This window comes from Atractosteus spatula, chromosome 3 (assembly GCF_055471065.1).
Source record: "Atractosteus spatula isolate fAtrSpa1 chromosome 3, fAtrSpa1.hap1, whole genome shotgun sequence".
Lineage (NCBI taxonomy): Eukaryota > Metazoa > Chordata > Actinopteri > Semionotiformes > Lepisosteidae > Atractosteus > Atractosteus spatula.
The window spans coordinates 76,729,645-76,741,456 of NC_142708.1; the positions used below are offsets into that span (position 1 = coordinate 76,729,645).

General features: G+C 52.0%; 1 protein-coding gene across 2 annotated transcripts; it reads right to left on the reverse strand.

The window, feature by feature from the left end:
* Window positions 1–1,297: 1,297 nt before the first annotated feature.
* ppm1na (protein phosphatase, Mg2+/Mn2+ dependent, 1Na (putative)) lies at window positions 1,298–10,697 on the reverse strand. 2 transcript variants are annotated; one of them, XM_088912284.1, is made up of 5 exons: window positions 9,558–10,697; window positions 6,224–6,341; window positions 5,476–5,587; window positions 4,995–5,058; window positions 1,298–2,554 (listed from the first exon to the last, which is right to left on the reverse strand). In XM_088912284.1, the coding sequence occupies exons 1-5, from the start codon at window positions 10,542–10,544 to the stop codon at window positions 2,525–2,527; spliced, it is 1,311 nt and encodes a 436-aa protein (XP_088768410.1). In that variant the 5' UTR covers window positions 10,545–10,697; the 3' UTR covers window positions 1,298–2,524. The 2 variants fall into 2 exon arrangements, with proteins under 2 accessions (XP_088768410.1, XP_088768409.1); XM_088912283.1 differs by lacking the exon at window positions 1,298–2,554 and having other exon boundaries at window positions 4,950–5,058; window positions 9,558–10,691.
* Window positions 10,698–11,812: the final 1,115 nt, after the last annotated feature.

The window sequence follows — 11,812 nt, forward strand, 5'->3', positions numbered from 1 at the left end:
CTAGCTGCCTGAAAACCTTTCACACACTGAGGATCGGGTATAAACTTACTCTGGTAAGATGGTTGGATCGGGAAGTTGCGCGATTATGCGAAAGAACGAAATGTAAAACTAATGAAATCTGTCTTCGGTGCTAAACGTGATGGGTTCGCCTGCATCAGTGCATCAGTGATCAGGAATTCAGCTTAATTCAGTCTGTATTCACATCCTTACACACTGTGGAGGCAGTCAAATGGACAGAACAGGAACAGATGCAGTTCTTCCCTTGGACGGTCAGTAATGCAACTCAATAAAATGAGCATCTGAGCGGCAGAGCAGACAAACGCCACAGCTTTGAAAGTTTGATTAGGTGCAGAAGCTAGAAGAAAACAGGGCAGAGTCCACTCTTTCTGGAAATGTGAGAGTGTGCACAGGTCTCGGTGCTGGCTGCCAGGCTTTCATCAGAACCGCAAAGCACTGCAAGCAGTTTCAGGTAATTACCTGAGCCGCTAGGAAACAATTACATTTACCTTGGATTTCCTTGCTTCCTGTAGCTGGGTTTTCCTCTTGGTCCTTTCTGCTCTGGTGCTGGTCTCCTTCTCCCTTGCTCTTGCTGTTCCCAGCACTGGTCCGCCCTCTGGCCTCACGGTGGTGTAAATTCCTCTGTGTAAATTCTGGTTGAATTTACACAGAGCTGCAGCCTGCAGCCACACCCCTGTGGTACATTCTGGAGCTGCTGTCTCCGTCCAGCACGAGCCCGCAGAGAGAGAGCCTGTGATAGTACAGCTGGAGGTCTTGCTCCACAGCTAACGGGACCTCCAGCAGCTGCTCACACAGAGGCTCGTATTATGAAAACTGCTCAAAAATAAACAGGGGTCAGCAGGCAGGCTGGGTTACCCGCTGTCCTGTCTCACCGTGTGAGATGTGGGAGTGGGGTGAGACAGGAATGGGTGCCACTTTCTTTGCTGCTCTTAAGGGCCCTTACTCCAGTGTGGACTGCACCTGGCCAAGGGTTTAGATCTGAGTGACCAGGAGACTATTCAAGATTTCAGTTCACTGTGGAGAAGACGAACGCACACTGGCGCAGTCCTTGGGCACGGACGACATTCTGATGAAGTGTGTTTCTGTGGCCTTGTTTCTTTGAATTTCTGAGTTTTTCTTCTTGCTGAATTCACTCACTCCCTCCTCTCCTGTAGTATTTGTTCCTGGTCCCACTTGTCACTTTCTAAAGCGCATTAGACAGTTTACTGCCAGAATCCTAGGCTGAGGTGTGACCACTTGTGAAATACTTCAGCTCTCAGAAGAAAGAGACATCACAGTATGTTTGTGTTAATTTATTAAAAACAAAGCACAGCTCCCAAAGGAGAAACGTTAACATTACAGTGTTTGGAAGACATGCAATTCCAGGCATGTCTGTTATACAGATTAACCAATTAACAATCTCATTCATTTTCCAAACTCGATGTAATGTAAATTGCCTGTCCCTGCCGTACAACACAGTCAAACTTTTTACAGCATGTTGTACGATTTAGAGTATGTTATTAAATATTTACATTTTTTCCAGTTACAAATGGTAAGGCAGCAAAGTACATTCTAAGACAAAACCAAGTAATTGGTTTTGGACCTGCAGGCATGAAGGAAGGTCCTGTGTCTGTTGTCACTTGCGTCTAGTCATGTGAACAAGGTGTTAGGTCTTAAGTTTCAACACAGAAGAAACTGTTAGAAGCAACAGTTTGTTCCCTGTCAATAGCCTTGCTTCTTTGCAGATAAATATTTCTCAGAAGCTCAGAAAACCCTCCATTTTCAATGTCCCTGCAGACTCGGAGGCTTGTGGGCCTGTGTCAAGAGCTGTGTCAAGAGTGACTGCGCCGCTGTGACCTGCTCTGTGTCAGATCACGCCCTCTGACCCTGTGTGGCCGTGTGGCTGTGGTATTTGTTATTACAGGTTGGGAAGAGACACTAAAATTGCTGAGTGCCTGATGTGAAGACTGGATATTGTGTTGCTATTTTCTATGCATCTAAAACATAAATGTGGAACATTGCAACGCCTGGCTGCAGAGAAGCCCTGGGGTCTGCAATGACTATTCCACGGAGAAGCCTACTGTTTTCTCAGACTGCTACCTCTGAGCTATGCATGATTAAACCCAATTTAAATATTTTGTTTTTGTGGCCTCACTTAGTATACTGCACCAGTCACAATGTTATTGAGACACATTTGCAGAGTCCTACAGCACTTGTAAATACTTGTCAGGTGCTCAAATCATCTCCATTCCTCCTAAGAAGAGAGAACCTGATTTAGAAACGGGTGTAAGCATTTTAGCCTGCTGGTTACCCCATTCCTCTCCTTCTTTTTGCTCTGTTTAAATCTCCATGGAGGGTACAGGTAAAATCCATATTCCAACCTTTCCTTTCCTTGTTTGTTTGCTTTTTGCTGTGACCACAGTAAGTTTTTAATTCCATTTATCTTTGCAAAGAGAGCAGAGTTTGAGGTCACTTCCTTGGAGATTTTTTCAGGCTTCAGACTTTGCTTTTCTGTGGGAACTGCCTGCTAATTGGAGTCTTCTGATCCGCTGTGGAACTGGAATGACAGGAGAGGGAACAACAGTGGTGTCAGTCTGCGGTGAGGGACAGAGGGAGAGACAGTGGTGTCGGTCTGCGGTGAGGGACAGAGGGAGAAACAGTGGTGTCGGTCTGCGGTGAGGGACAGAGGGAGAGACAGTGGTGTCGGTCTGCGGTGAGGGACAGAGGGGATGGCAGTGGTGTCGGTCTGCGGTGAGGGACAGAGGGGATGGCAGTGGTGTCAGTCTGCGGTGAGGGACAGAGGGAGAGACAGTGGTGTTGGTCTGCGGCGAGGGACAGAGGGAGAGACAGTGGTGTCGGTCTGCGGCGAGGGACAGAGGGAGAGACAGTGGTGTCGGTCTGCGGTGAGGGACAGAGGGAGAGACAGTGGTGTCGGTCTGCGGTGAGGGACAGAGGGGATGGCAGTGGTGTCAGTCTGCGGCGAGGGACAGAGGGAGAGACAGTGGTGTCGGTCTGCGGCGAGGGACAGAGGGGATGGCAGTGGTGTCGGTCTGCGGTGAGGGACAGAGGGAGAGACAGTGGTGTCGGTCTGCGGTGAGGGACAGAGGGAGAGACAGTGGTGTCGGTCTGCGGTGAGGGACAGAGGGGATGGCAGTGGTGTCGGTCTGTGGTGAGGGACAGAGGGGATGGCAGTGGTGTCGGTCTGCGGTGAGGGACAGAGGGGATGGCAGTGGTGTCGGTCTGCGGTGAGGGACAGAGGGGATGGCAGTGGTGTCGGTCTGTGGTGAGGGACAGAGGGAGAGACAGTGGTGTCGGTCTGCGGTGAGGGACAGAGGGGATGGCAGTGGTGTCGGTCTGCGGTGAGGGACAGAGGGGATGGCAGTGGTGTCGGTCTGCGGTGAGGGACAGAGGAGATGGCAGTGGTGTCGGTCTGTGGTGAGGGACAGAGGGGATGGCAGTGGTGTCGGTCTGCGGTGAGGGACAGAGGGAGAGACAGTGGTGTCGGTCTGCGGTGAGGGACAGAGGGGATGGCAGTGGTGTCGGTCTGCGGTGAGGGACAGAGGGGATGGCAGTGGTGTTGGTCTGCGGTGAGGGACAGAGGGGATGGCAGTGGTGTTGGTCTGCGGTGAGGGACAGAGGGGATGGCAGTGGTGTCGGTCTGCGGTGAGGGACAGAGGGGATGGCAGTGGTGTCGGTCTGCGGTGAGGGACAGAGGGAGAGACAGTGGTGTCGGTCTGCGGTGAGGGACAGAGGGGATGGCAGTGGTGTTGGTCTGCGGTGAGGGACAGAGGGAGAGACAGTGGTGTCGGTCTGCGGTGAGGGACAGAGGGGATGGCAGTGGTGTCGGTCTGCGGTGAGGGACAGAGGGGATGGCAGTGGTGTCGGTCTGTGGTGAGGGACAGAGGGGATGGCAGTGGTGTCGGTCTGCGGTGAGGGACAGAGGGGATGGCAGTGGTGTCGGTCTGCGGTGAGGGACAGAGGGGATGGCAGTGGTGTCGGTCTGTGGTGAGGGACAGAGGGAGAGACTGGTGTCGGTCTGCGGTGAGGGACAGAGGGAGAGACAGTGGTGTCGGTCTGCGGTGAGGGACAGAGGGGATGGCAGTGGTGTCGGTCTGTGGTGAGGGACAGAGGGAGAGACAGTGGTGTCGGTCTGTGGTGAGGGACAGAGGGGATGGCAGTGGTGTCGGTCTGTGGTGAGGGACAGAGGGGATGGCAGTGGTGTCGGTCTGCGGTGAGGGACAGAGGGAGAGACAGTGGTGTCGGTCTGCGGTGAGGGACAGAGGGGATGGCAGTGGTGTCGGTCTGCGGCGAGGGACAGAGGGGATGGCAGTGGTGTCGGTCTGCGGTGAGGGACAGAGGGAGAGACAGTGGTGTCGGTCTGCGGTGAGGGACAGAGGGAATGGCAGTGGTGTCGGTCTGTGGTGAGGGACAGAGGGAGAGACAGTGGTGTCGGTCTGCGGTGAGGGACAGAGGGGATGGCAGTGGTGTTGGTCTGCGGTGAGGGACAGAGGGGATGGCAGTGGTGTCGGTCTGCGGTGAGGGACAGAGGGGATGGCAGTGGTGTCGGTCTGTGGTGAGGGACAGAGGGGATGGCAGTGGTGTCGGTCTGTGGTGAGGGACAGAGGGAGAGACAGTGGTGTCGGTCTGCGGTGAGGGACAGAGGGAGAGACAGTGGTGTCGGTCTGCGGTGAGGGACAGAGGGGATGGCAGTGGTGTCGGTCTGTGGTGAGGGACAGAGGGAGAGACAGTGGTGTCGGTCTGCGGTGAGGGACAGAGGGGATGGCAGTGGTGTCGGTCTGCGGTGAGGGACAGAGGGGATGGCAGTGGTGTCGGTCTGTGGTGAGAGACAGAGGGAGAGACAGTGGTGTTGGTCTGCGGTGAGGGACAGAGGGAGAGACAGTGGTGTCGGTCTGCGGTGAGGGACAGAGGGGATGGCAGTGGTGTCAGTGTCCTCAGGTTGTTCTCTCCAGATGAGATCCAGATGTCCAGGAGCTTACCAGCACGTCCTTGAGTGTGTATTCTTCTCTCAGCTTGTAATAGGCAGCAGCGATGCAGTTCCTCCTGAGGGCAGAAGACAAAGCCAATCAGTCCACCCACTCACACTCCGGCCCTGCGCGGGTCCGAGCTCAGCCCCCTCTCCCCTGAGACCTCAGAGTTCCCTGCTGCTTCCTCGTCCTCCTCGACTGAGACAGAGGTCCTCGTGCTTTCTGAAGCCCTGCCTTTATAGCTGTCAGTCGCATGGTTGAAATGTGCAGAAAAGACCATCTTCGCAGTGCAAACGCATTCACTTTCTGCTCCATCAGTACTATCTGACTAAGAACCTGCAACTTAGAAAAGCTGAAATGCATCAAACTGCAGTGCAATAGGAGTCTTATTTTCATCCCTGGAATGGAGAATCCCAGTGCATCTAGACTGCGGTTTCCCCAGGCCTGGTCCCTTGCCTCTCCCCCTCTCTCCCCAGCGTGCTGCCCGACTCACTTGCTGGTGATGCCCCCTCCAGGTGGCAGCCCTGGTATCCTCTCGGATGACATGTACTTCATCACGTACAGCAGGTCTGGCAGCCCTTCCTCGTGCCGCTCCTCGAAGATATCTGCGCACAGCAGGGACACGGAGAGCAGTCAGCGCCCCCCGCAGGCAGTAATCCCAATGTGCACTAGCCTTGCCCGCAGTGTTGTTTCCAGGCAGGAATTACAGTCTACGCGTGTTGCCTGTGTGTGTTTAAGTGGTGTTCTGATGACAAGCTTTTCCCCTTTACCTTCATGCCTTGCAAACATCTCACCATGGGTATGAACGTTGGACCTAATAAGATAAGATCACTTTATTGGCCATACACAATTTCTTGCATTAGGAATTTGTCTTTTCACATACCCCAGCTTGCTCTCCATGAGACACACAGACAGGGAGAGAGAAGCTTGGGGTCAGAGCGCAGGGTCAGCCATTTATAGAGCACCTCTGGAGCAGTTGGGGGAGCAGTTAAGGGCCTTGCTCAGGGGCCCAACAGAGTAGGATTCCTTTGCCGGCCGCAGGCGCAGATCCTTAGCCACAGTGCCACTGCTCCACCCTAAGTGAATGTTTAATATCTAATATATTTAATATCTAATATAATATCTTAACCCTAAGTGAAAGTTTTCCATCTGGGCTGAAGGAGCTGTCCTTCCACTGTGTGTGATTTCGTGATGGAGTTAAACACTCATGACACCCACAGACCTGGGTTCCCCTCTCTTACCTGCCACTCTGCTCTCCAGCAGCTCCTCCAGTTCTGCCTCGCGTTGCAGTGCCTCCGCTGACACCTGGGGGGCGCCAGGGAAGCAGATGAGCGTGATGCTGATGTTGTCTTGGCTACCCTGTAGCAGGAGGACACGGGCCGGGAGCAGAGTTACCGCAAGGAGCCGACTGCTTCAACCCTAGAGAATTAAGGCCCTTCACTTCCAGTTGTTATTGATTTAGTCATGCAGGGTGATGACTTTTTCACAAAGGAAGAGAAAGACTTGCAAGTGACTGTCACGGATGAAGTCTTTACACAAAGGGTTGTGGAAGTATGGGACAAGCTATAAAATCATGATATTGAAGATGATGCACTGGCTTCTTTCAGAAAATAGCTAGATGAGGTCCTCAGATCAGTTAGCTACTAATTAACAACCAAATGGGATAGACTGGCTCAACAGCCTCTTTTCATCTGTGGCCTGTCTTTAGGTTCTTAGGAAGCTCAAAGTTCTTTCTGCTCAAAGTGAGAGTGGGGTCAGTGTGAGTTCCGATATCAGCAGAAGGATTCCTCAAACTGCTGGCACAATAGGAAATGAGATTATTACTCTTCTCAAAACACATCAAGCCAGCCGGATACAGCGAGTCAATGATCATAGGAAAAAAATAAGAGTTTCTTTGGAATTGAATGGTTCATCAACAGCTGCAAGATTAAACACCACCATCTAATTGCCCTGAGCTGGAAGAGGTCATACTAATGCATGGAAATGTTTTTTTAAGAATTGTTCTGGATTTGATGATGTCAGTCAGCGTTAATCTCTTCCTGTTTCGTTTGTCCTAAACACTAATTAAGTTAAAGGTTTACCTGTGTTTTGTGGAGGCACAAGCCACCTAATTGAATTGATTATTAATTCACTGTTTAAACACACTGTTAATCTGCCCCTGCCCCGATCTGTAGATTCAATTAAAAATCTTTTCATTCTTTTTAAACTGACACCCTGCCCTTCTCGTCCTTGAGCAGTTCTGTGCTCCGTGATGTCAGGTCTCCCTTCCTGAAGCTTGTGTAGAGAGAACGGGGCAGACGGTGGCAGCACCTTTTCCAGTAAATTGCAGTTCTTCAAAGTAGCAGTTCTCAAACTGAGAAACATTCTTTACCAGCCCAAGCTGGTTCTGGCAGCAGGCTGTCAATGGAGGCAGCATGTCTTCTCAGAGAGGTGGGACCAATGTTTCAGATTCCAAGAGTTCGCAAAGGGATTCAGGGTCACTGAGTACAGGAAGTCAGGCTGGAGAACTGCTGTCTGAAGCCAGGGATCGATATTACAAAATAATCAAGGTGTCAAACCTATGCCCTTTCTCCATTGAGAATATTTCAGCTGGTCTGTGGTGGGGCCAGTGGTTTTGTGTGTATTTTTTCCAGCGTTAGCTGGGTCATCCTCCCTGCTGTCCCACAGGGATTTCCTTGGTCGTTGCGTCTACCTGCATCTGACCTGCTGCTCCGCAAGCTGTGTGCTAGCAAATCCCTTTGAACTCTGGGAAACCGTCATTAATCCGAGCCACACGTAGACCCCCTTCGCTAATCTGCCGTCTTAGAGACAGAAATAGCCCCTCCAGATCGCTGCCCGGGCAGGATTTGGGTATTATTTGTTTGCAGTACTCTTCGAGAGATAGGCAATAGCAATGATTGGGCTCATTCTTGGAAAAATCAGCGTTGCATTACTGCACTGTCCTGCTCGAGGAACAGTTAACGAGAGGGACGTGGATCACAGTGCACTGGTTTAGCCTTATTGTCGCTGAGCTGTGATGACGTGTCTGTTGTGTGTGCACTGTGACACCCCAGCTCTGAGGAACACACTACAGTCATTTATAATTCACTGCTTTCAGTGCCCTTCCTTACCCCAGTCTGAGGCAGACTGTCTCCGTCATGGACATTAATGAGCCACTGAAGAGCCACATTAGTGACAGTGATCAGCCGTGTCTATGTCTAAGGAAGTTAATGAGGCAACACTGCAAATTAAGCAAAATATATAAAAGATCATCATAAAAGACCCTGCTTGGTTTTCCCCAGTACCATGCAGAAGGGGCTCCAGGGTTTTGTTGGTAACTGCTCTGCAGTTAAAGACAAGCAGCCTGTCGTTTTTCTCCCTGGTAACAGAGGAGAGAAGGCAAAGCAAGTGTCCAGGCCACAGGAGGCCTTTCAGCCTATCTAGATCTTTCCTTGCTAGTAGCTAATTGATCTAAGGATCTCATCCAGAAAAAAGGAGTGGATCCACTGGGTAGCTTGTTCCAGAGGACCACAAACTTTTGCATACTTTTGTTCAGCTTTTTCTGCTGCACTAATTTTTCTACACAGCAGGAAATCCAAGTGTTACACAGCTGGAAAGAAGTGTCAGGTGCGCCTGAGCTGAGGAACGTTCACAGTACCTGTCCGACTGGCAAGAGACTGTGGAATTAATTGGCTGTGAGCAGGGTTAGAGCCCATTGGTATCCAGTTGTGAAACTGAAAGCTTGTCTCCCTTGGGCAGTTATACATTGTTATCCTATTACCCAGCGGACATTTCCATATGTAAGTCTGAAGGAACTGCGCAAGTAAGTGTGAATTCTGCCGGCATGCATATTGCTTATCTCATGTGGGATTATGAATGCTTTCACTGCTGTGTGATTATAGAAAGTGCTGTGACCCAGCCTCTGCTTCTTGTGTTGCGTAATTCCGCTGAGCTGAGGCCTGTCATTGTGAACACAACATCTCAGGCATCACCCAAGAGAACAGAACTGTGCTTCCAGGGAAATTCTCCCCTCGAAGTCCTTCTGGCCAAATGGTGTTTTCTCATTGCAGCTGTTTTAACTGTAAATCTGCAGCTAATCTGACCATGTGTGAAGCAGTTGTTCCCATAGATCATAGTGCATGCAGGTCTGTATATTTGTAGAAAAAATGTAAACTAGTGCAAATCATGAAAAGTGCTTGATTGTTTCTGATGCAAATTATTTCCCAGAAATCCTCAGTTGAGTGTATTATTATCTACTAATTGGAACTGGAAATATGCAGCTCATTTTCATGTGTGTGTGCAATTCAATGTTTAACAGTTGTATTTGAAAACAAAATCTTTCTGTAGTTCTTAAGTCTTGACCCATCAAACAGACTTAAATCTAATAATTCTACAATGATGTCTCTGTATGCATTTGAAAATGTGAAACAAGTGTTTCTGATACAGTTTCATTCACGATGACTTTGAAACGCGCTGGAGTGTGAGAGCGGGGCAGTGACTGGTTCTGGTTCTGCCCGTCCCTGGGCCTGGGCCTGTGTTAACCCGCGATGCTGACTTTTCTCTGGCTCGGGTGGCGGTGCTGGGGCGGGGACTGACCTTGTAGAGGCAGAGGTCGATGACCTGGCCGCACACGTCCTTGAGGTCGCTGGACAGCTGCAGCCGGCTGCGCACGAAGGCGCACAGGTCCTCGTTGGCGATGGTGTCCCAGACGCCGTCGCAGGCCAGCACCAGGAACTCGTCCCGGCAGCTGCGCTCCACCTCGTACACCTCGGGCTCCGGCGACACCAGCTGCTCGGTGGGCGCCCTCCACTGCACCTCCTTGAAGTCGAAGTCGCCCAGCGCCCGCGAGACGGCCAGCGAGCCGTTGACCCGCTGCAGGGTGACGGTGCCGCCCGCGTTCTGGATCCGCTCCCTCTCGCGCGGGTTGAAGGGCTTGTGGTCCTCGGTGTAGAAGCACACGGACCCGTCCCGGCACAGCACGGCCCGCGAGTCCCCGCAGTTGATGAAGTAGACGTGCCGCGGCGAGATCATGGCGGCCACGGCGGTGGAGCCACTGCGGTCCCAGCCCTCGCTGCGCGCCAGCCTGTGCATGTGCCTGTCGATGCTGAGGAAGCCCTCCCGGATGCCCTCCTTCACGGCCTCCTTGTCCTCGTCCGCAGTCGCCGCGCCCGTGGCCAGGATGTGCTCCAGCAGGTGCCGGGAGCAGTACTGCGCCACCCTGCTGCCCGCGTGGCCATCATACACGGCGTAAAAGCCCCAGCCTGACAGCTCCCCGGGCAGCTCGGGCACGCAGGCGTGCGCGTCCTCCATCTGGGCCCGCCAGCCCTGCACGCTCGCCAGGGCGAAGACGATGCCCCCCGCGGAAGCCCCCTCCTCCAGGTGTTTGTCCAGGATCGGCCTCTCCAGGTAAGGGCTGGGCAGAGCCTCCTCGTCCTCCTCCTCGTCTCTGTCGCCCACCACCCCTCCCTTGAAGAAGTACGACACCATCTTCTCCGTCTCCTTCACCAGCAGGCGTACGAAAGAGGTCATCTGGGGCATCTTCCGCTCCCAGTCCTCGCTGGGCACCTGCCTTGCCGCCAGCATGGCACCTGTCCCCCCTGCCAGTGCACTGTTCTTCCTCCTGGCCTGTGGCTGCTGCTGCTCTTCCTGCGTCCTCCTGCTCCTCTCTTCCTCTCTGGAGCACAGCGGCGGCTCTGCGCTCCCCGCCTCCTCTTCACCCTCAGCTCCAGCTCGGAGTCGCCGGATTGGCCGGCCTATTTCTGTCCCCTGGGCTGTAGTCAGGCCTCTCCCACTCTCCCTCCCTCCGGTTTTGTTCCCGTTAATCCGCGGCCTGATTAATGAGCACAGATTAATGAGAGACTTTCCCATTTGCAGGTTAAAACATATGGCGTTTCATAATCGGCTAAAAATACTTCCCAAGAAGAGATGTGTTTTGTAATCTCCATTAGACCTGCTTGCATATGGGTCACTCTGCAGGGGCCCAGCCAGGGCTCGATTTCACACAGAACCGCACAGAACCAGCTGGCCCGCTCCAGGCAAATCAGGATGAGTGTGAAAGTGATTCAAATTGTTCTTGTACCACTGATCAGTTTAGGGTTACAGATGTCAGGTTATATTCACTAGGTAATGATTGCATACGGTATACTTTATAGAACTCAAGTCCTGGTGCCCCTCTGATTTGGGTAAACTTGGTCTGCTCTAAATACTAAGATTCAGATTTATATCATTAATACAATTTTATTTTCCTGTTCCAATCAAAGAAGACTATGAGTTGAAGACAATGAGGGGAACTGATAAAAGGATTAAAAATCTTCAGAGTCAGCAACAGTCAACCCAGTGCACGTCTTAAGAACCAACAGTGAATCTTGAGCCAGAAGACAGTAGAGAAAACTATGTAGAAGTGTATTTGAAACCAGCAGCAGGAAGCACTTCTTTTCACAGAGGGTTGTGGGAGTATGGAACATCCTACCCAGCCATGTGGTTGAAGCCAGTACTTTGGCTAAATTCAAGAAAACGCTGGGTGAGATCCTCAGATCAATTAACTATGAAACGAGCTAGTTGGGCCAGATAGGCTCCTCTCATTTGACTGCAGATGGGTTTCGGACTGGAGATGAGAAACTGCCGTCTTTGTTCTGGATTTTCCCTCACATTTGTGTCTAGCCCCGTATCCATCTTAGCTGCCCCTTAGTATCCATGTGAACTGCCAGTTTTCTCTGCATGTCGCTGCTTGAAAAGGCGAGCTGCGTGCTTCCCTGCAACCACCAGAGGGCGCATTACACCCCAAAAATGACTGCACTCTACCGTCACAGCCACAGGCCGCACTGGAGTGTTCCGGGCTCTTACAGGGTGCA

Bases quoted from the DNA above. Each gene is read 5' to 3' on its own strand.
- ppm1na (XM_088912283.1), bottom strand. From the start codon at position 10,544: ATGCTGGCGGCAAGGCAGGTGCCCAGCGAGGACTGGGAGCGGAAGATG. The intron at 6,342-9,557 runs GTCAGTCCCCGC...CTCCTGCTACAG, and splicing joins TCGACCTCTGCCTCTACAAG to GGTAGCCAAGACAACATCAG. The intron at 5,588-6,223 runs GTAAGAGAGGGG...TGCTGTGCGCAG, and splicing joins GCTGGAGAGCAGAGTGGCAG to ATATCTTCGAGGAGCGGCAC.